General features: G+C 43.5%; 1 protein-coding gene across 8 annotated transcripts in view; it reads right to left on the bottom strand.

Annotated features, from left to right (window-relative positions):
- LOC126248683 (F-box/LRR-repeat protein 2) overlaps positions 1 to 21,847 on the bottom strand; it is a 295,973-nt gene that overhangs the window by 233,751 nt on the left and 40,375 nt on the right. For 3 of the 8 annotated variants that reach the window (XM_049949951.1, XM_049949954.1, XM_049949959.1), the window contains exon 2: positions 1,176 to 1,307. The exons of the other annotated variants lie outside the window; for them this stretch is intronic. In XM_049949951.1, coding sequence (XP_049805908.1) covers positions 1,176 to 1,262 — 87 coding nt within the window. In that variant the 5' untranslated portion in view covers positions 1,263 to 1,307. The remainder of the gene's footprint in view (positions 1 to 1,175; positions 1,308 to 21,847) is intronic. 8 annotated transcript variants of the gene reach the window in all.

Here is a 21,847-nt window from a genome sequence, read left to right as displayed (position 1 = left end):
AATGCCCGTCCACATCGAGCTTTTCTCTATCATGCATTTTCCACAGACCAGGAATAGACTACCGAGCCAAGATCGTGGATACGAACCCCACTGAACTTTTCTGGGATGCATAGGGGTGACTAATTGCACCCCTGCCAGCCATCACCAGGATCTTTCGAGCCTTCCTCTTGTTTCTCAGGAACGAGATTCACTGCCCCTAGATTTCTTGGGAAACCTCGCAAATAACATACCACGTCACTATCAGCTAAAATAACCATATCCCTTATTATTTGCTATGGTGCTGGGAATAATTTCTGGTTGTATTTCATTTTTTTAATGTGTACAATTTAATATGGCACAACGCTGTATTGTGACGATAAACTTTCAGATTGTGTCTCCCAGATACATGCTCTCATTTTTTGATGCTGATGGACTTCTGCAAACTATAGTGCATTTTCCATCTGCCCAGCTCCCAGCCACTCCTATTACAGTCCTGTGGGTCTTTGAACGAAATGATCTCTCTCAGTTTCATGGAATACAAATACGTCTCGAGTTATCGACCCCAGGGATCGCTGTTTGTGGAGCTCCAGGAAGTTTGGCGCGGAGAGAAGGGTCGAAGTAGTTCATTAACTCTTTGACAGTATCTGTCAATCGGATCACTGAGACGCAGCCGACGAAGGGCAGGGCAGGAAATACTTTGCGACACAATGTGTGCACATATTAGGAGACAGTTTCCACTGTCGAGCCCACACCACGAGAGCAGTTGGTGTGCGTGCCGCCAATCACCCGTCGTCAGCTGTGTGGCGCAAGACTGTGTCCCGGACACTGCGCGGCGAAGGCTGAAGCTCTGCTCTGCCGCGGCCTGTGCCTCAATCTGTTATTGCGTTTTCACTCGTGTCACAAAAACCTGGCCTGTGCTGCCCTGCCCAGCCCTTAGTCGCCTGCGTGCCAATACGCGCCTGGCATTATGGAGGAAGAAGCCGTATGCGACGCAAGAATACCCACGCCGCCTTTTGCTCTCACAACTTTGTATTTATCTTCCCGTCGAGGGCACAGTCTCTAAAATGTTTATCTTTCCTGTGCTAAGAGAGTTACCTCCACCACATGAGTACTGAATTCTGTGATGTTACACTAAAGGTGAAAAAGTTTCAGTTCACTCATATAAGAAACGACGGTTACGAAGTTGTTTTCACTACCTGAAAAGTTCTATGTGATACGACAGGCTTTTGTTGGCTCCTTCGTTTCCTTCTGTTCTTGTCCAGCTTCTTTCTCCACGACCGCATTGCGTGTGGAACCTAACTGGTCTAGGGAGCCGCAAGGTGTAAGACCTAAAAATAATAGAACACTAGGTTAGTAACACGGAGCAAAATCAGTTCCATGAAAACGCAGGCATCGTTTTCATAGATACTATCAGAAACTAACAAACGGTAAAGCTTTTGAAAAAAAAAATATCAGGCGGCCTCCTATCCTTTATGAACTGAAATACGAGGATTGGAAGTTTAATAGTGGCAACTAATTATTTACAGCTCGTACAAAATAGATAGGTGTTTCAAAGTTTTACTGACCTTCAAAATACACTCCTGGAAATGGAAAAAAGAACACATTGACACCGGTGTGTCAGACCCACCATACTTGCTCGGGACACTGCGAGAGGGCTGTACAAGCAATGATCACACGCACGGCACAGCGGACACACCAGGACCCGCGGTGTTGGCCGTCGAATGGCGCTAGCTGCGCAGCATTTGTGCACCGCCGCCGTCAGTGTCAGCCAGTTTGCCGTGGCATACGGAGCTCCATCGCAGTCTTTAACACTGGTAGCATGCCGCGACAGCGTGGACGTGAACCGCATGTGCAGTTGACGGACTTGGAGCGAGGGCGTATAGTGGGCATGCGGGAGGCCGGGTGGACGTACCGCCGAATTGCTCAACACGTGGAGCGTGAGGTCTCCACAGTACATCGATGTTGTCGCCAGTGGTCGGCGGAAGGTGCACGTGCCCGTCGACCTGGGACCGGACCGCAGCGACGCACGGATGCACGCCAAGACCGTAGGATCCTACGCAGTGCCGTAGGGGACCGCACCGCCACTTCCCAGCAAATTAGGGACACTGTTGCTCCTGGGGTATCGGCGAGGACCATTCGCAACCGTCTCCATGAAGCTGGGCTACGGTCCCGCACACCGTTAGGCCGTCTTCCGCTCACGCCCCAACATCGTGCAGCCCGCCTCCAGTGGTGTCGCGACAGGCGTGAATGGAGGGACGAATGGAGACGTGTCGTCTTCAGCGATGAGAGTCGCTTCTGCCTTGGTGCCAATGATGGTCGTATGCGTGTTTGGCGCCGTGCAGGTGAGCGCCACAATCAGGACTGCATACGACCGAGGCACACAGGGCCAACACCCGGCGTCATGGTGTGGGGAGCGATCTCCTACACTGGCCGTACACCACTGGTGATCGTCGAGGGGACACTGAATAGTGCACGGTACATCCAAACCGTCATCGAACCCATCGTTCTACCATTCCCAGACCGGCAAGGGAACTTGCTGTTCCAACAGGACAATGCACGTCCGCATGTATCCCGTGCCACCCAACGTGCTCTAGAAGGTGTAAGTCAACTACCCTGGCCAGCAACATCTCCGGATCTGTCCCCCATTGAGCATGTTTGGGACTGGATGAAGCGTCGTCTCACGCGGTCTGCACGTCCAGCACGAACGCTGGTCCAACTGAGGCGCCAGGTGGAAATGGCATGGCAAGCCGTTCCACAGGACTACATCCAGCATCTCTACGATCGTCTCCATGGGAGAATAGCAGCCTGCATTGCTGCGAAAGGTGGATATACACTGTACTAGTGCCGACATTGTGCATGCTCTGTTGCCTGTGTCTATGTGCCTGTGGTTCTGTCAGTGTGACCATGTGATGTATCTGACTCCAGGAATGTGTCAATAAAGTTTCCCCTTCCTGGGACAATGAATTCACGGTGTTCTTATTTCAATTTCCAGGAGTGTAGTTACCAGCATTGTGTATAACCCGTTTCCAGCGATGTAGAAGTTGTAGGATACTCTTAGCAGTGCCAGTTGTGTTGACAGTTCGAGCGGCGCGGTCTATTGGCCGACGAATTTATAGCAGTTCTGAAGCGAATGCCTTGAAGTGTTTCCTTCAGCTTAGAAATCGAGTTGAACTCACGAGGGCTTAAGTCAGGGAAGTGCAGTAGGTGGTATAGCACTTAGCAGCCCCATCAGTCAAACAAATCAGTAAAAGCTTACACTGTACGTGCTTGAGCATTGTCCTGCAAAGTGATGGCCAGGTCCTGCAGAAAGTGTCTCAATGCTGTTCATTTTTGGAACACAACCTACGACCAGGTTATAACAATGCTGGTGACTACTTTGAAGGTCAGTAAAACTTTGAAACACGTATCTATTTTGTACGAGCTGTAAATAAATACCTGCAACTATAAAAGTTCCAACCTTCGTATTCTTAATTTTGTAAGGGCATTGTGACATGACGTGACAACACAGACCCTGACGTCAAAGAACTGCAAGAACAGTGGGGTCAAACTGTCATCATAGAAGTAACAAATGTTAAGAAGAAAGCAAATTGTGGTTTGGAGAGGGGAGCAGCGTTAATGCTGAAATTCATAACCAACGTAAGGTCCGGCCTAGTATAACAAATATGTGAGGTATTCCAAATGATGAAGTTTTGACATCACTCTTTCGAGTAAAATTGATTTCTACCTGCGCTAAATATGAATCAGCGATACGACACAGAATCACTATGTCTATCGAAGAGCGTTGATTGCTTGATGACCCCTTGCGAAGGAGAGGATACTGAAAAGCCATTATCTTATGTATTTAGGAAAAATACGTTGAGATGAAACGAAAAATTAATTCAAGAGTATGCAGCCAACAAGCTGTACTACCTATTCGACCACATCCGTGAAGAAACATCTACTTCCAACCAACACTGTCATACAGGCAAGACTACAGTGACAGCCACAAAATACTTTACAGTTAAAGCAGCTCGCAGAATACTGTTGCATGGTCCGTGCCTGTTTGTAAGCCGACGATTGGTGCAGCAGGCACTGTTCTATAAGGCCGGTCCTTAAGATGGTTATGAACGTCAAAATTAACGCTGCTCCTCTCTCCAAACCACAATTTACTTTCTTCTTAATATTTCTTACTTATGTGACGACAATTTCTGACCCATTATTCTCGTAATTCTGTTATGTCCATCTCTGTGTTGCAACCTCATGTCACAACGTTCTTACAAAAATTAAGAGTATTTCAGTTCACAGTGGATAGGACGCCGCCTGATATCTTTCGGAACAGCTTTACCGTTTGTTAGTTTGTGACGGTATCTATGAAAACGATTCCAGCGCTTTAACGGAACTGATTCTGCGCTCTGTTACTAACCTAGTGTTTTATTAATTTTAAGACTTACACCTGGGGCTCTCTAGACCGGTTAGGTGCTAACATTCCCTGTCGGGCCAAATGGTTCAAACGGCTCTAAGCACTATGGGACTTAACTTCTGAGGTCATCAGTCCCCTAGAACTTAGAATTACTTAAACCTAACTAAACCATGGACATCACACACATCCATGCCCAAGGCAGGATTCGAACCTGCGACAGTAGCGGTCGCGCGGTTCCAGACTGTAGCGCCTAGAACCGCTCGGCCACCCCGGCTGACCCTGCCGGGCCAACCACGCCGCTAAAATAATTGGAAGTCAGCTGGGTTTACAGGAATTTTCACGAGCTGCTAGAAAATGTATCTCGACTTACGCAGAGCTCAATGTGCGGCAGGCAGCCTAATGCGATCATACATGTTATTGCGAACTTCACGAGTTTACACGATCAATCATGAACACCACCAGTGTGTGCTTGACATGTGGAGCTCGGAAAACAGTTTGTTCGTTTGGCCAACTTTGTCACTGTCACCTAAAAAAATTGACGAAGAAGGAAACGAACGTAGTGTATTGACTGATTAATGAAACGAAAAACTTAGTCTCAAATTATCTTACTCTGCGAGTTGAAGCCATATCCCAGATTGGAGTACCTATTTCACGACCAATGGAGAAACATATTTGATAATTTAATGACTTTTAACACCTTTGATTAAAAGCAAACAGAGAAGCTATAATATTACACGAAAGACTGACGGCACTAAGGTGTTTTCCCACGAGCTAAAGGAGCTATTAAGTAATACAAAATAGGAATAGACACACATCTGCAATGGTCGTGTGTTGAGTTATGTACATCCTTTTCTTACTCATAATACCTACCTTTCGTTGTTGTCTTTTGGCTCCAGTAGTTTGTGAGGGAGAATGATTCAAATGGCTTTGAGTACTATGGGACTGAACTTCTCTGGTCATCAGTCCCCTAGAACTTAGAACTACTTAAACCTAACTAGCCTAAGGACATCACACACATCCATGCCTGAGGCAGGATTCGAACCTGCGACCGTAGCGGTTTGTGAGGGAGAATTTATATTTTTAATAACGACATGTTTTTGATACTGTCAACCAATTCGTATTTTGTTACGTGACTTATCTGAAACGAGACTGGCTTTCATATATTCGAATTACAGTTTCTAACAATTTTCGACTGGTTTTCTTTGTGTCTCCCGACACAGTGTCGCTACGAAGACGATTCACGACTTACGTTTGTTTGTACATCCCTGCAAATTGTCGAAAAGGATGCCCAAGCATGTGCACGTTGGAACTGTACATCGATTAGGCTTTAGGCATCTTGTACAATCAAATGTGTGTGCAAGATTTCCATTCAAACGCTGAAGCGTGCTTGCGCTAAAGATTTTAACATGCATGCTACGCTGATAAAGGGTAAATATTGTGATAACTAACTTGTAAAAATAGCAGAGCAGTTTTCGAACGCAGCATTTAAGGGTTTTTATTTAATTGTATAAAATGTTGGTACACAATTTATAACTTCTTGAATCGATGAGATTGAAGTTACACAAAGAAATGAAATCATTGAGGTATTCAAAGAGGATTTATCAACACCATTATGAAGAACTACATTCTTGAATGGAAAGGACAAAAAGTTGAGCTTCACATCAATGCTGGAATTCATATTTCACTTTTAAAAATGGCACATTGTAGCTATAGGGAAACATGTTCGTTATACCAGCCCAAATAAAAAAAAAAAGGAATGAATGAAACAATTAAGTTTTTAGAATTGGAAGGAAAATCAGCATTGGCCGTATTTTGTTGTTTTATCATTATGTGATCGTTCTACGCTTGTGGTTATAGCTTGATACCAGTGCCTACCAATTTTAATTGTATATTACAGCACTGAGATGGTCACTAAGTGACCGAAAATCGATTTTGCTGACAATAAAACAACAAAATACGGCCAATGCTGATTTTCCTTCCAATTCTATCCACTATTTGGTCGTGGTGCACACAACACGCCATGGAGTCGCCAATCAATTAAGTTTTTACCCATATTCAAACCCAAGACATTTAAGACCTGGCACCATCGGGAAGTTGGCGGGAGGAAGTGCGAGGTTTTAGAAATGAATGTTGAAGTGATTGATATCACTGAAAGATTAAGCCGAATAAGCCCGTACAAAATAGTGACGTCTACACTTTTTAAGATTATAAGAGCGCCTGCACCACAGTATTGAAAGAACGGCTTTTACAATCCTAAATTTTTGTCGTGGGGGCCCTTACGCTGCGCGTAAATGTGGCCCTTAATGCAGCAGATTTTCCAGGTGTTGCTCACTAGGTACAATACCGCCATAGCCGCTGTTTTCTCCGCCCCTGCCTCGAGGCAAAACATCCGTATTCTACAGGATGTTACAAAAAGGTACCGCCAAACTTTCAGGAAACATTCCTCACACACAAATAAAGAAAAGATGTTATGTGGACATGTGTCCGGAAACGCTTTTTCCATGTTAGAGCTCATTTTAGTTTCGTCAGTATGTACTGTACTTCCTCGATTCACCGCCAGTTGGCCCAGTTGAAGGAAGGTAATGTTGACTTCGGTGCTTGTGTTGACATGCGACTCATTGCTCTACAGTACTAGCATCAAGCACATCATCAGTACGTAGCACCAACAGGTTAGTGTTCATCACAAACGTGGTTTTGCAGTCAGTGCAATGTTTACAAATGCGGAGTTGGCAGATGCCCATTGGATGTATGGATTAGCACGGGGCAATAGCCGTGGCGCGGTACGTTTGTATCGAGACAGATTTCCAGAACGAAGGTGTCCCGACAGGAAGACGTTCGAAGCAATTGATCGGCGTCCTAGGGAGCACGGAACATTCCAGCCTATGACTCGCGACTGGGGATGACTTAGAACGACGAGGACACCTGCAATTGACGAGGCAATTCTTCGTGCAATTGACGATAACCCTAATGTCAGCGTCAGAAAAGTTGCTGCTGTACAAGGTCACGTTGACCACGTCACTGTATGGAGAATGCTACGGGAGAACCAGTTGTTTCCGTACCATGTACAGCGTGTGCAGGCACTATCAGCAGCTGATTGGCCTCCACGGGTACACTTCTGCGAATGGTTCATCCAGCAATGTGTCAATCCTCATTTCAGTGCAAATGTTCTCTTTACGGATGAGGCTTCATTCCAACGTGATCAAATTGTAAATTTTCACAATCAACATGTGTGCGCTGACGAGAATCCGCACGCAATTGTGCATTCACGTCATCAACACAGATTTTCTGTGAACGTTTGGGCAGGCATTGTTGGTGATGTCTCGATTGGGACCCATGTTCTTTCACCTACGCTCAATGGAGCACGTTATCATGATTTCATACGGGATACACTACCTGTGCTGCTAGAACATGTGCCTTTATAAGTACGACACAACATGTGGTTCATGCACGATGGAGCTCCTGCACATTTCAGTCGAAGTGTTCGTACGCTTCTCGGCAACAGATTCGGTGACCGATGGATTGGTAAAGGCGGACCAATTCCATGGCCTCCACGCTCTCCTGACCCCAATCCTCTTGACTTTCATTTATGGGGGCATTTGAAAGCTCTTGTCTTCGCAACCCCGGTATCAAATGTAGAGACTCTTCGTGCTCGTATTGTGGACGGCTGTGATATAATACGCCATTCTCCAGGCTGCATCAGCGCATCAGGGATTCCATGCGAAGGAGGATGGATGCATGTATCCTCGCTAACGGAGGACATTTTGAACGTTTCCTGTAACAAAGTGTTTGAAGTCACGCTGGTACGTTCTGTTGCTGTGTGTTTCCATTCCATGATTAATGTGATTTGAAGAGAAGTAATAAAATGAGCTCTAACATGGAAAGTAAGCGTTTCCGGACACATGTCCACATAACATATTTTCTTTCTTTGTGCGTGAGGAATGTTTCCTGAAAGTTTGGCCGTACCTTTTTGTAACACCCTGTATATCACTCACTTATGACAAGTTTTTTGCTGTGGGGGAGGTGCACAGCCCCATCCCTGTGACGCGCGCAGCTGGGCCAGCTGGTGTGTAGAGCACAGCTGCAGCAGCAGCAGCAGCAGCAGCAGCGCAGTTGAGGTGTGCCTGCCGCGGGTGTCCTTGAGCGCGGTGAGCCGGAGCAAGGCCGCTCGCCACAGGTGGCTAGGACGACAACCTCACCGCAGCCGCTACACTGCTGCACTAAAACACTCGCATCACCTTTTAACGGGACTTTCCCAACTCTGTAAAAACTAACGAACGACTCGATCGTGGTGGCACACTACAACTATTCTGACGGATGAAGGTTGCGACAACGTACACGAAACGGCAGCGAACTTCCGAAGCAGGAATCAAAAACAAGAAACGTTCATCGACGAAATGGCTCTGACGCCTGATTATACTCGCACGAAACAAATACACGTGGACAAGAGGAACAGCATCTAAATAAACACAAATCCAATATTTGTTTGCTTGCTTCCGTAGTATCTAATGCCAACTAACTGAGAACAATAATTTTTAGATGACACCGCTCACACATACCATTTAGCGGTGGTGAAAGTAATTATATCTGAAAATATCCCTAGTTATTCGTACAAGTGTATATGTCCGACACAGACGCAACATAGACACGTAGTGTGCTGTAATAATATAGAAAATATTGCTTATTCGGAACTTCAGCGCGCTCTGAAGTGAAATACGGTACTAAGTTCATATGGTTGCTTTTAAGCATTTCAAACTGTTACACTAAATATTTTGAACTTAAATTATGTATAATACTTGTCACCAAATGAGTTTAGCGGTTTATTACAACGTAAAGTGACAAACTAGACCACGACCAGCAGATGAAACCAATAATCAGTGAGTATAGCTAATGTCTGATCAGTCGAAGTATGTTACTGTTAATGAGCGAACGTGTGTAATATGCGTCTGCGAATACGTCATTAACAAACCTAACAAGGGAACCTCCCCATCGCAGCCCCCTCAGATTTAGTTGTGAGTTAGCACAGTGGATACGCCTTGAAAAACTGAATACAGATCAATCGAGAAAACAGGAAGAAGTTGTGTGAAACTATGAAAAAAAATAAGCAAAATATACAAACTGAGTAGTCCATGCGCAAGATATACAACATCAAGGATAATGTGAGCTCAGCAGCGCCGTGGTCCCGTGGTTAGCGTGAGCAGCTGCGGAACGAAAGATCCTTGGTTCAAGTCTTCCCTCGAGAGAAAAGTATAATTTTTTTACTTCCAGACAGTTATCAAAGTTCAGGCACTCACACATAATCAACTTCGCTCTCCAAAATTCCAGCACATGTTCAGATTTGCTTGGACATATGCAGGATTTTACGGTCTACACACGGAAAAATTTGAAAACGTTAAAAACAAATGTTTTGACAGAGCACGGGGAAAACTGTGCGACTGTGAAACTGTTGCATTCATTTGTTGCAGTTTATGTGACACACTTATGTTTTCATCACTTTTTGGGAGTGATTAGAAATCCACAAGAAAACCTAAATCGGACAAGGTAGAAGAATCTTTTTACCCATTCGCCAAGTGTACAAGTTAGGTGGGTCGACAATATATTCCTGTCATGTGACGCACATGCCGGCACCTGTGTTGTATAGAATATATCAGACGTGTTTTCCTGTGGAGGAATCGGTTGACCTACGACCTTGCGATCAAATGTTTTCGGTTCCCATTGGAGAGGCACGTCCTTTCGTCTACTAATCGCACGGTTTTGCGGTGCGGTCGCAAAACACAGACACTAAACTTATTACAGTGAACAGAGACGTCAATGAACGAACGGACAGATCATAACTTTGCGAAAATAAAAAAAGTAAACTCTTCACTCGAGGGAAGACTTGCACCAAGGACCACTCGTTCCGCAGCTACTCACGCTAACCACGGGACCACGGCGCTCCTGAGCGCACACTATCCTTGATGTTACGTATCTTGCGCATGGACTACTCAGTTTGTATATTTTGCTTTTTTTTTTTCATAGTTCCACACAACTTCTTCCTGTTTTCTCGATTGATCTGTGTTCAGTTTTTCAAGGCCTATCCACTGTACCAACTTATAACTAAATCTGAGGGGGGCGCGATGGGGAGGTTCCCTTGTAAGCTTAAGATAACAGGGACAACTTTGAACGAAAAAAAAAAAAATTACGGGGACATAATTTATCGTGAAAAAAATCTCCAACTCTCTAGGGGACTGATAAATACACAAATCTTAATTTTCCTGTGCAGATCATTTTGACGTTTCCCCTGAAACAATTGCACATTTCGCGGCCTGCACTGTGTGTGTTACTTCGTCTTTCGTTAAATCGTTCTTTCTTTCGTAAAAGAAACCTGTAACAACAAAAGCTGATCACGTTTCAAGCTATTCGACATCCTAAGATATCACGGCTATCCAAAGTACCTCATCCCATTTGCCTAACTCGGTATAAAGACGCAGAGTTATCTAGCATTCCTCCAACGCATTCGAGATAAGGAAGTAGCATTCTCCCTTTCCGACATACTCAACAGGTACACGCATCAACCATTACGCGACTTGAAACTACGAGGATGCATCTAATGACGGATTCATTTCAATAGTTCATGTGCACGCATGTTAAATGACGTCTAGTTAATCACCTCCAGCGATTCACAGTCAACAACAGTCGACTGGAATATACCCCCTTATCCGAAAAGTAAACGGAAAACTGTTTCCATTGAAGTAAGACTCATCTGTAAAACTGCCGTATATTCCAGAAGCATTCTGCAAACGCTCAGTACTTCTTTTTCTGTAGTGTATCCACAAATGACTGCCAGGAGAGAGTTTTCAACATACAGATTCTTTTGTGACAGAAAAAGAAACGCAGACATCGACTACGAGGATCACAAGTTGTTATAACAGTAACGTTTAAGGGAACATAAATACATACCTGGAACTACGTACAGTAATCATATCACTCCATGGCCGAGATACGAATCCTAACATGAAATTAGTTTTTATACTTTCATAAAGGAATTTGTAATTGTGCTAGCAACCATTTGGTGATAGATGTTATAATAAATGAATCTCGATTGACAACACAGAGAAAAATGTATTCTCTCTCATCGTTGTATCAGTTCGTCGTCACATACCTGTCACCGTCCTCGCCTCTATCCTGAACATTTCCACATACCGAACAGCTCCGAACGATTGTTTCAGTTAAAACTTGTGATTTTGCTGAGAACATCTGATTTTATCCAGACTAGGATGTGAAAAACCGCACAAGGCATGGGTCGACTGCCAAGGTGTCACAGCTAACAAAATTCAAATTAATAAATGAATAGCGCTAGTTTGCTTTTGTTCTACAGTATTACTTTCATTGTGTTTTTGGCTTACAAGACCATCTTCAGAAATTCAAATTGCATAAATCTGAGAACAATCACCTTTGCCTTGTACATACGCAAGAACGGCAGCTGCCACGCAATTTTGGTATCAATTATCAAGGGATCTTCCCTTGCGGAGTATCTCTCTACGTTTGATATCATTCAGTAGGAATAACAGCAAGAAATTTCTTTACTGTGTAGATCTTGAACCCTACCCTGTACCATGAATAGACATCAATCGAGTGGACGAATTGACTTCTTTCAAAACAACTGTTTATGTGGTCGGGTTCTGTGAAAAAAATCGGTAAATTTCTTTCCTGTTCTTATAATGTGCTTCTATAACCACACACTGGCAGAGTGAAGGGTGTATGCTTTAATCCATTTACAGAAAATTAGTTTAGCTTCGCGTGCGTACTGTACTTAAAAGTGAACCAAGTGGCGAAACGAAGATTAAATTACTTTTTGAGCACCTCATTCCCATTATTCTGAAATGTAACTTTTTTACTTCAATGGCAATTCCGAAACTCTCAGTAATTGCTTGCTCATTATTACAGTCCTCCGGGCACCGAAAGCAAGTACATCGTGACGTCCTCACTGGTAACCCACCCGCACTGTTTTTATAACTTCTGAGTGTTTGCAGATACTTACCAGCACTGTTCTTGAACAAAAAGGGCACTGTTCTAAATATTGTTTCACGCTGTACTGCACTGATTACTGTGACTGCGTATTACGTCTGGTGTAAGTGTAAGCGCAGCCGTATGGGTATGGTTATGGTTTCCGTGAGTGAACGCGAATCTTTGATTTCCTTTCGCTAATTTCGAGGTGGTGTGATTTAGTTGTAAGGTGTAACCTGACTGCGTTGCTATTCAACGTAGTGTTACAGTGCTCAGTGACTTATTAAAGATTACTTATCGTGGTCTATATCCATATATGTCTTACGCGTTTCTTACTTTATGTACCGATTATATGTAAACAGACAGAACCGTTACGCTACAGGTTGTCTTCTCTAGATTAACCACATCAGCCGTCGCCGAGATAAAAATTGCTGTGCTTTCATTAAATGCTGAGCGGGAATATGTTTTGAAGAAATTTTAAAACAAATTTGAATACTATCAATAAGATTTAAAATGGCAACCAGTGCAACAGCCAATGTAAATTGTTGACAGTTACAGTGGGCATCTTTTCGGTTTCACGAGCGGGAGGAAATTATTCCACAATGTTCACGAAGAAAGGAAGTATGTTAAACGCCACGTCGGCAGCGAGCTCATAAGCGACGGAGCATAAGCTCCTATCATCAAAGGATGCGGAAGGATATCGGACGTGCCTGTTTCGAAAGTAATAATCTCACCATTTGCATGGAGCGATTCACGGAAATCACGGCTAAACTACATCTGGATGGCCCGACGGGGATTTGAACCGTCGCGGCTGGAGGCTGTGTGACGTATCTGTATACATCACCGCGAATCCACGCATTCTTATAATAATATGACCCGTTGGTGCTGTTAGGACGACGCGGTGAGGTGGTAGGTACGGTATGTACGAAGCAGCGCTGGTGGGCTGCCCGGTGCACGCGGGGCCGGAGGTATTTTTGCCCCGCACGGCGCACAGCTGGCAGCGGCAGCGAACCAGCTGTGCTCTCTACTCAGCAACTCACTCGCACCGACTACCGCACTGCACTTCCTCCATGCATTCTACGAGGGGCGTTCAATAAATAATGTGACACTTTTTTCTGAAATCAGGTTGGTTTTATTTGGGATTCCAATGAAGTTTATAATTTCCCACTCTTTTGGCTAAAAAATCCTATTTTTCAACATAATCTCCGTTCAAGGAGACGGCCTTACGCCACCTTACGTCGGAGCCAACTTCTTCCTACATCGATAACCTCCCCATCATCCACGTGCTACTTCCCGCGGAGTGCATCTTCCATTGGCCCAAACAGATCGACGTCTAACGGTGCGAGATCCGGGCTGTGCAGTGGATGAAGCACACATCTTTGAGTACCCCAACTGGTGGAAGAGTGTGTCAGCTCTACCAACAGAGGAGCTCAGTTGAGCAGCGACGTGTTTGACTGTGATCCGTCAATCACCACGAATGGGAGTGTCCGCACGTTCCACCATTCCAGGAGTTACAGCTACGTGCGGTCGGTCGGCACGCGGGAGATCGGGCTCGTTTGCGCGACCTCGCTTTGATGATGACCGACGCCTCGCCCTACGATTCGTCGTGCTTTTGTTCACTTTCACGTCTCCGTACACATTCTGCAAGCGCCTATGTACATCTGCGACGATCTGGTCTTCCGCTAAAAGAAACTCAGTGACAGCTCTCTGGAACACACCTCTGTTAAAGTCGCAGTTTTTAAGGATACGTACAGCACCGCCAACTAAAATTATTGGGGCAGAAGTGGGAATATTCCACGACGTTCCACAACAAATTTAACATCCTTTCAACCGAAATTGGCCGAGAAAAAAAATATGTTGCATTACTTATTGGACGCCCCTTGTACATCTATATACGCATCCATACTCTGAAAACTACTGTCAAGGGCATGGCCAAGGGTACTTTCCATTGTAGCAAGCATTAAGGCTTCTTTCCGGTCTATTCGCGTATGGAGCGCGGGAAGTATGAGTAAATGCCACTGTGCGAGCGGTAATTAGCCAAACCTTGTCTTCGCTGTTGCTACAGGAGGGATACCTAGGGACCTGTAGTACAGGCCGTTTCAGAAAGATTCGCCCGATCTCAAAAGCCTGTATCTTCTACATGAATGAAGATGGAAACTTGGGTGAAATTCAAGTTACGCATCGAAACTTGAAGCTTAACTTGGCGCCAGTTCTAAGTTGCCGATAGTGGTTCCCTGGTTCAGCTGACAGCCCGCTCGCGGTTACATGAATCATGTACATGTATTTTTCCGTTACTGCCATTACACGCCGAAAGTTTCATTCTGCAACAGGACGGAGGACCACCGCACTTGCAGTTACATTTAATACTATTTTACAACAATGGTCTGCCTCAACGATGTATCGGGAGCGTACGAATCTTACTGCACCACGGGTCACCAAGGTCACTTGGTCTCAGTTTGTGAAGGACTACGTCTCTTTGCCTCCCCTTCCAACAACTTTGGGTGAACTGCAATGCAGTACTACAACAACAGTGAAAAAAAGTAACTCAAAACATAACTGCAAAAATAAGGAACTCGTTTGACCATAGTCTGAATGGTTTTCGTCCATCCAGTGGAAGCGAAATTGAACATCTGTGAATGACGAATTAAAACTATGGTCCTAAACGTAATTGTTAAATGCACTCCATAGTTGTACGTGCAGCTATGTGAAGGGTATCCATTGGTGAAATCGGGTGGTTCTTTCGAAAATAAAATCTTTTGAAGTCTTACGCGTAAGTTAAAATTTACATACGTTTCTTTACTTATTCGTGTAAAAGTCTGATAAAATGGGATTAATATGTACCGTGTGTATTCCTGATACTTCGTGTATTGGCTGTCACGGGATATATTACGTCTGTTTTCGAGCATCAACGAGCTCATGTTTTTCATCATATCCGTGACGCTCTCCAGTGTTTTACACATCCCTGTGATCATTCACGCTGCCCTTCTTTGGGTACATTCAAAACCACCTGTTAGTTCTATGGGTGTCCACAACTCTCGACATATGAGGGTACGTGACGCCCCCAGGAACATTGTCGAACACAATATTTTTTATGGTTTAAGTGTTATGGTGTGCAGAGGCATAGTGTTGCTTCGTACTTACCTCCAAATCTTTGAAAACGGAACACTCACGGGTCAACGTTATTGTGACACTGTACTCCTTCCCCATGTGTGTCTTTTCAGCGGTGCAATCGGACCTTTGGCTTCATTTTTAAGAATGAGAACTCGCTGCCGCAGTGAATTGCGCAGTTGGATCAGCTCCTGGAACAAGACGATATCCGGCGAATGGACTGGTCTGGCCCCTCCCCAGACGTAAGTCCTGTCGAAAACGTGTTGCACGCGTTGGGGAGACATATGACAAGAGATCCAAAAGCACCAACGACCATCCAGCCGTTGCCAAGCGCGCTGGTGGAGGAATAAAACGTCCCACAACAACTCCTTACCAAACTTGTGCCCAGCATGGGAGCACGTTGCAGAGCAGGCATTGCCGTCCATGGTGGTCACACACAAAATTAAGTTTCTATAATTAATTTCTGGCCAAGATATCCCTCTCTTAACTATAATCTATCGCAGATCCCTCGAACAAAAAATCGTGCCAAGTAGTTGGAAAAAAGCACAGTTCAAACCTGTCTACAAGAAAGGAAGCAGAAGTGATCCCCAACACTACCGTCCCAATATCCATGATATCGATTTGTCGTAGAATCTTAGAATATATTCAGAGTTCAAACACAATGAGGTATGTCGAACAGAATGACAACCTCCATGCCAACCAGCATGGATTTCGAAAACATCGTACATGTGAAACTCAATTCGCACTTTTCACACATGACATACTGAAAGCTTTGGATCAAGGGAGTCAAGTAGATGCAGTATTTCTGGACTTCCGAAAAGTGTGACTCAGTACCACTTCTACGCTTATTATCAAAATTACGATCGTATGGGATATCAAGCAAAATTTGTGACTAGACTGAGGATTTTTTGGTAGGGAGGACGCAGCAATTTATGTTGGAAGGAGAGTCAAACACAGATGTAGAGGTAACTTTTGGTGTGTCCCACGGAACTGTGTTGAGACCCTTATTGTTCATGTTATATATTAATGACCTTGCGAAAGATATTAATAGTAACCTCATACTTTTCGAAAATTATGATTATTCGAAAATTAAACTACAAAGAAACAGGTTGCATAAACATCCAGTCAGATTTGGATAAGAGTCCAAAGTGATGCAAAGATTGGCAACTTTAAACGTTGAAAAATGTGAGACTGTGAACTTCTCAAGACGAAAAAAAATGTGTGTCGTATGACTGTATTATCATTAAATCACAGTTGCAATCAGCCAATGCATACAAATATGACACTGGCGTAACACTTTGTAGGGATATGAAATGGAATGCTCACAAAGGTCAGTCGTGGGTAAAGCAGACTGCAACGTCAGTGTACTGGTACAATACAAGGGAAACTGAATCGGTCTACAAAGAAGATTGCTTACAAATCAGTTGTGCAGTCCATACTAGAATATTGCTCAAGTATGTGGCACCCGTACCTAGCAGGGCTAACAGGGGATGAACGTATGAAGAGAAAGGCAGCACGAATGGTCACAGGTGTGACACATGGGAGAATGTCATTGAGATGTTGAAGAAACTGAACTGGCAGACACTAAGTATGACGCAACTTATCCCGTGAAAGACTACTTACAAAATTTTAAAAACCGGCTTTAAATTATGACTCTAGGAATATACTACAAACCCATGCATATCGCTCTCGTAGGAATTGTAGGAAGAGATTAGATTAATTACAGCACGCACAGAGGCATTTAAAAAGTCATTCTTCCCGCGCTCCATATGTGGACGGAACGGGGAAAAACAATGGGACGTACCTTCTGCCATGCACTTTGCAGTGGCTTTTAGAGTAAAGATGTAGATGTATTAAGAACCATTTCCTACCGTCTGCAGCGTCCAAGGAACCATCATAAATCGCGGTGACTTCAGTGCAATTATTGTTTTTGAATGAAAGTGGCATTCCTGTTCGTCTCCTTGAGTGTTTCTTTCAGTTACCTCCTGTACTATACTGAAACATTTCTTTCTTTGTATGGTCTAGGTTTCATGGAGCTTTTTTTACATCGCAGTCGCGCATCACGCGAAATAACTTTGTTTATTAATTTTGCAGGCCAGTGTATTTTTCCAGTTACACTACCGCCTTCCATTCAATATAGTTCGCTTATTTTGCCTGAAAATGACTCCGTAGACGAGTCTGTGTTAAACGGAATCACAAAACGAAGTCATTAAGCTACCAACTCTCAGGAAACAACGCTTGTTTGTTCAGTAATTCGCTACACTTCACATTTAATGCTTCAGTAATATCCCATACACCACCGAAAGTAAAACTGGACTTTGTAGTTGTTGTCGATTTAATTGTTCAACAAGAGGTTGGATCTCTCTTCCGCTGTCATGTGCTCAATTTCCGGGTAAGTACCGGCTCTAAATCCTTGCCGAACATGATCATCGGTGAATTATCAGACTTCGAGATGCACTGACACTTCAGTACACACTTGTTCACAATAAAGACCGCCACGAAGAAAAAAAAATGCGTTATGGTTCACTAACGTTCGTTGTCACAGAGGATGACCTAGTAAAATGAAATCCGGTTAGTAATAGGCAAGTATTAGTGAAAAAAACATTGTTTGCTTTTCACTTTCGAACTTGCTCTATTATGGACAGAGGACTCCAGTAACATGGTCTTTCAAGGTATTTACACCGAACTATTGAAATGAAAGCTGATGCACTCCCATTCAGCTCAAATGACACTCTGAAACTAAGAGTTAAGAATATTGGGGGCTCAAGTCCTGGGTTGACGAGTCTGCCCTTCTAACGCTTCCCTGAATTGCTCCAGCCATATGTGGAGAACGTGGCTGGAAAGAAAATGAGGTCAGTGAAAATTATACTTTCCTCATTTTTTGAGACACGACCACAGTAATACGCTTTTAATCGTGGCCAGTTTGGGCCATGTATTGGATGCTTTCAGAAACCATTTGCTGCTGAAGACTTATGGTATTTGAAGACGATCACTGTATGGTTGAAATCTTTCACGATTAAATGCGTGTTACCGCGATTGTGTCTAGCGGAAGTAACAAACAATTATATGACGAAATAGGTTATTTTAACAAAGTGAGGGCTGATTCCATCCCTTATTCCCATTTCTAACAGTACGTCCAAGTTTAGTTATCACTACAATGAGTAACGACAAAGCACGCTAAGCACAGAATGCCATATCAGACGCATAGACATAACATTACACCGCTTCTGGTACGCATTAGCAGGAAATACACGGGCAGCGAACTTTAATTAACGGTAGTACGGTCACTGCGCTTTGCAGAGCCTCTCCACACGTTCGTTAGCGATCCCTCCCTAGAAATCTAACGGTCGTTGTGCCGCGGCTGCACAGCAGCACCATCGAAATACAACGCTCCTGGCTTAAAGGGGACGAAACCATACAGTTCTTTAGCCTGACGCAATGGAGCTAATATTACAGGCAGAAAAATGTCACGCGGAGCTTGTTAGCTGGCACCAAGAGTTAACAACAAAATGTATGATTTAATTTGAACTTCATATGTGATTTTCATTGAGACGGATGCGTACCCGAACAGATTATACAGTATCATTTAACTTGACAATTTACTCGTCATAACTACGCCATGACTATTATCGCCTACTATGATTTACGTGTTTTGAAGGAACATAGAAAAACAGTCGGTTGAATTTATTACTAGATTGGTGGGTTTAGTGTTTCTGTGCGTCCAACAGCTTGATGAACTTTGTTAGGCAATCGCCTGACTTTTTCAAGCCATCGTGACACTGTTGGGTGGGCTTTCACCAATTGTAATCTAAATTAAATTGCCTGTTCATTGTGAGTGGTTGACGGCTGACGATTCTCTGGTTTCAACGAAACCCGAAGAATATATACTACTACTACTACTACACATTCAGTTGTGGTATGAACGACGGCTGTCTACGTCAGATTCACGTTTATGCCTTTATGAAACCTTAGTCCTCTGTGGGCAATTAGGTATTATTTATCGTAACACAATCTGTCTCGTCGGGTTCGTACATATTTCATTTTGAACTGCCACACTGTTGTATGACCACCTGGACTATTTTGCAATATTTACGCACGTTCTATACGCATACTTGGTTCATCAATACCCCGAGGTCATGACCTGCCCGAGAGTATCTTCATGCCGTGCAGAAAATTACGAGGACAGTGTATTCTGAGGGCAGTTAAATATAGCTTTGGCTGATTCTGCCGACTTTCGAGGGCTTCGTCATTTGTACATGTACAGCTGGAAAAAATCTAGTAAACTATCTTATATACTTCTCAGAATAAACTTTCAAAACGCTATAACGCTACAAGAAACACGTGTCGCCTAAGAAAATGAATGATAGTATCAAAACTTCCGAGCACAGAGAAGTAGTTTAGGTGTTCTCTGCGTCTTCCTCTCTACTTTCGTCCATCATCCTGACGGGGATCATCCAACGAAATTACTTCTGAAGTCCTTCCTTGAGAATATTTAACATACACTAAATATACTCTAAGCATTCACCCAAACGAATATCCACTTTCAAAAAACTTCTGCGTAAAGAGGTAGAACTCACGGAAGAATACTGTAAAAGTTGAATTTTATCTTAAGTAGCAAGAAATACATACGCGACCAATGCCGTCTTGGTGAGACGTCTTACCGGGAATGACAACATTTCCGGATGGAATCAATGTCAGATAGGAATGTTTATATGCGAATACTACCAGTATCCAGCTCTCTGAGGTAACCTCGTAAAAAACGATCGCACCAGGGGCATGAAAGACGGTTTTAAATATTCCACTCCTGTTTATGTTCTCGAACTAGGACAGAATGCGTAAATTCAAACTTTAGTCAAGACTGGCTGAAGCGACTAGGAAAATTGTAAAATTTTAATGTTACTATTCAGACGATACTTTAAGAAATGACACTGACCACATGTTACAAAATAGATCTAGAGGCGTACGACAAAAAATTCCTGGTGCTGTACTCTTTACTAAATTTGGAGACCTATGTTACGACGCTTTTTTAAGAATACGTACAACGATTCAAGATGGAAAAAGCTCAACTGACCTATTTTCCTTGATAACGGCGTATCTGGATAAAATCAGTTGAAGATAATTGTAAATGCTCCAGTGAACTTTTCAGTTGAAATCCATGTGTGTCACGACACTAATCACTCCGTAATGGAGAACACAAGATGTAGTCGTGACCAGGAAGTCAATATTTGAAACGTACACCAGCCAGCCAGGAAAAGGATACAAATTTGTTTATTGGAATTGTTTCTTCTTGTCACGGTGCTGTTATTTACGTTATTTTTCGTCTGCTCATGCACGTTTTTGCGATTCTAAAGTCGAAGAGTTCAACTGATCTTGCGCAGCCACTTACTTGTACGTCTCTTTTTCAGTGACTCCCATATAAAGCCGTCCTCTCCAGCATCTTTTCCTTTCTTGTGCACGCCAGACGTCTGTCTCAGTGTGACGAGTTCACAGAAACGGGAAAAATAAAAGATGACTCAATGTAGGCAATTGATTCTGCAGACACATACCGGACTACTGTTGACTCATCGGCGGTTGCTTTCTAGCGCGCGACTAAGAAATGTCTAGAGGAAACGAAAAAAATGCTTAAAGCACTCCTGGAAATATTTCCGACGGAGAGTACTACTTTGGAAAGTGGCTACAGTCAACAACTCTGATGATACGTGTTTCGGAAATTATTATAAATTCCGTAAAGAAACCTTTTTATGGAGAGAGCATCCTTTAGTGCCACAGAGTGTATCTAGGATTCTAAGACACACTAGTGCAACAGTATCGTGAAAATCAATTAGCTCGAGTTTATCTGCTAGAAAATTTTGAAGTTATTGGTCTGAACAAAATATTGATCGCAAATCTGACAGCAAAAGACTGACGGAATTTTTATAATTATGACCTTACACCGAAGATTCTGATCTGATCACCAGTAACGTACGAAGAGTTTTCCTTGATGGGAGATGTTGAACGGAGTCCACTCAGTCACGAGATCACAGCGGAACAGCAGAAGTAACCAGATTTTCAGATCAGCATTAATGACAGGAGTACAGAGCGGACGACATCGTACTTTGTAACACCATGCAGCGGCGCCTTTGCACGGGAGGAAAATGTGGCCGATCGATAGTTGAATGGACCAGAAGAAAATAATTCTAACAAATTATGAATTATTACACTTAATTTTTTCGAGATAATAATCTTACAATTCAGTAATTAGTAATGAATCAATGATACCTCTCAGATAACACACATCATCAAGGAAGTGTTTGACGGAGAAGTTCACACAAGAGTTTCTCCTTCGTATCGTTGCACTCGTATAAAAACCACAATCATTAGATTTGTGACAGCCGAATA

The sequence above is a fragment of the Schistocerca nitens genome, chromosome 3 (genome assembly GCF_023898315.1).
Source record: "Schistocerca nitens isolate TAMUIC-IGC-003100 chromosome 3, iqSchNite1.1, whole genome shotgun sequence".
Taxonomy (NCBI): domain Eukaryota; kingdom Metazoa; phylum Arthropoda; class Insecta; order Orthoptera; family Acrididae; genus Schistocerca; species Schistocerca nitens.
The sequence above is the reverse complement of the archived record's forward strand: the minus strand, read 5'-3'. Positions and strand labels throughout refer to the sequence as shown.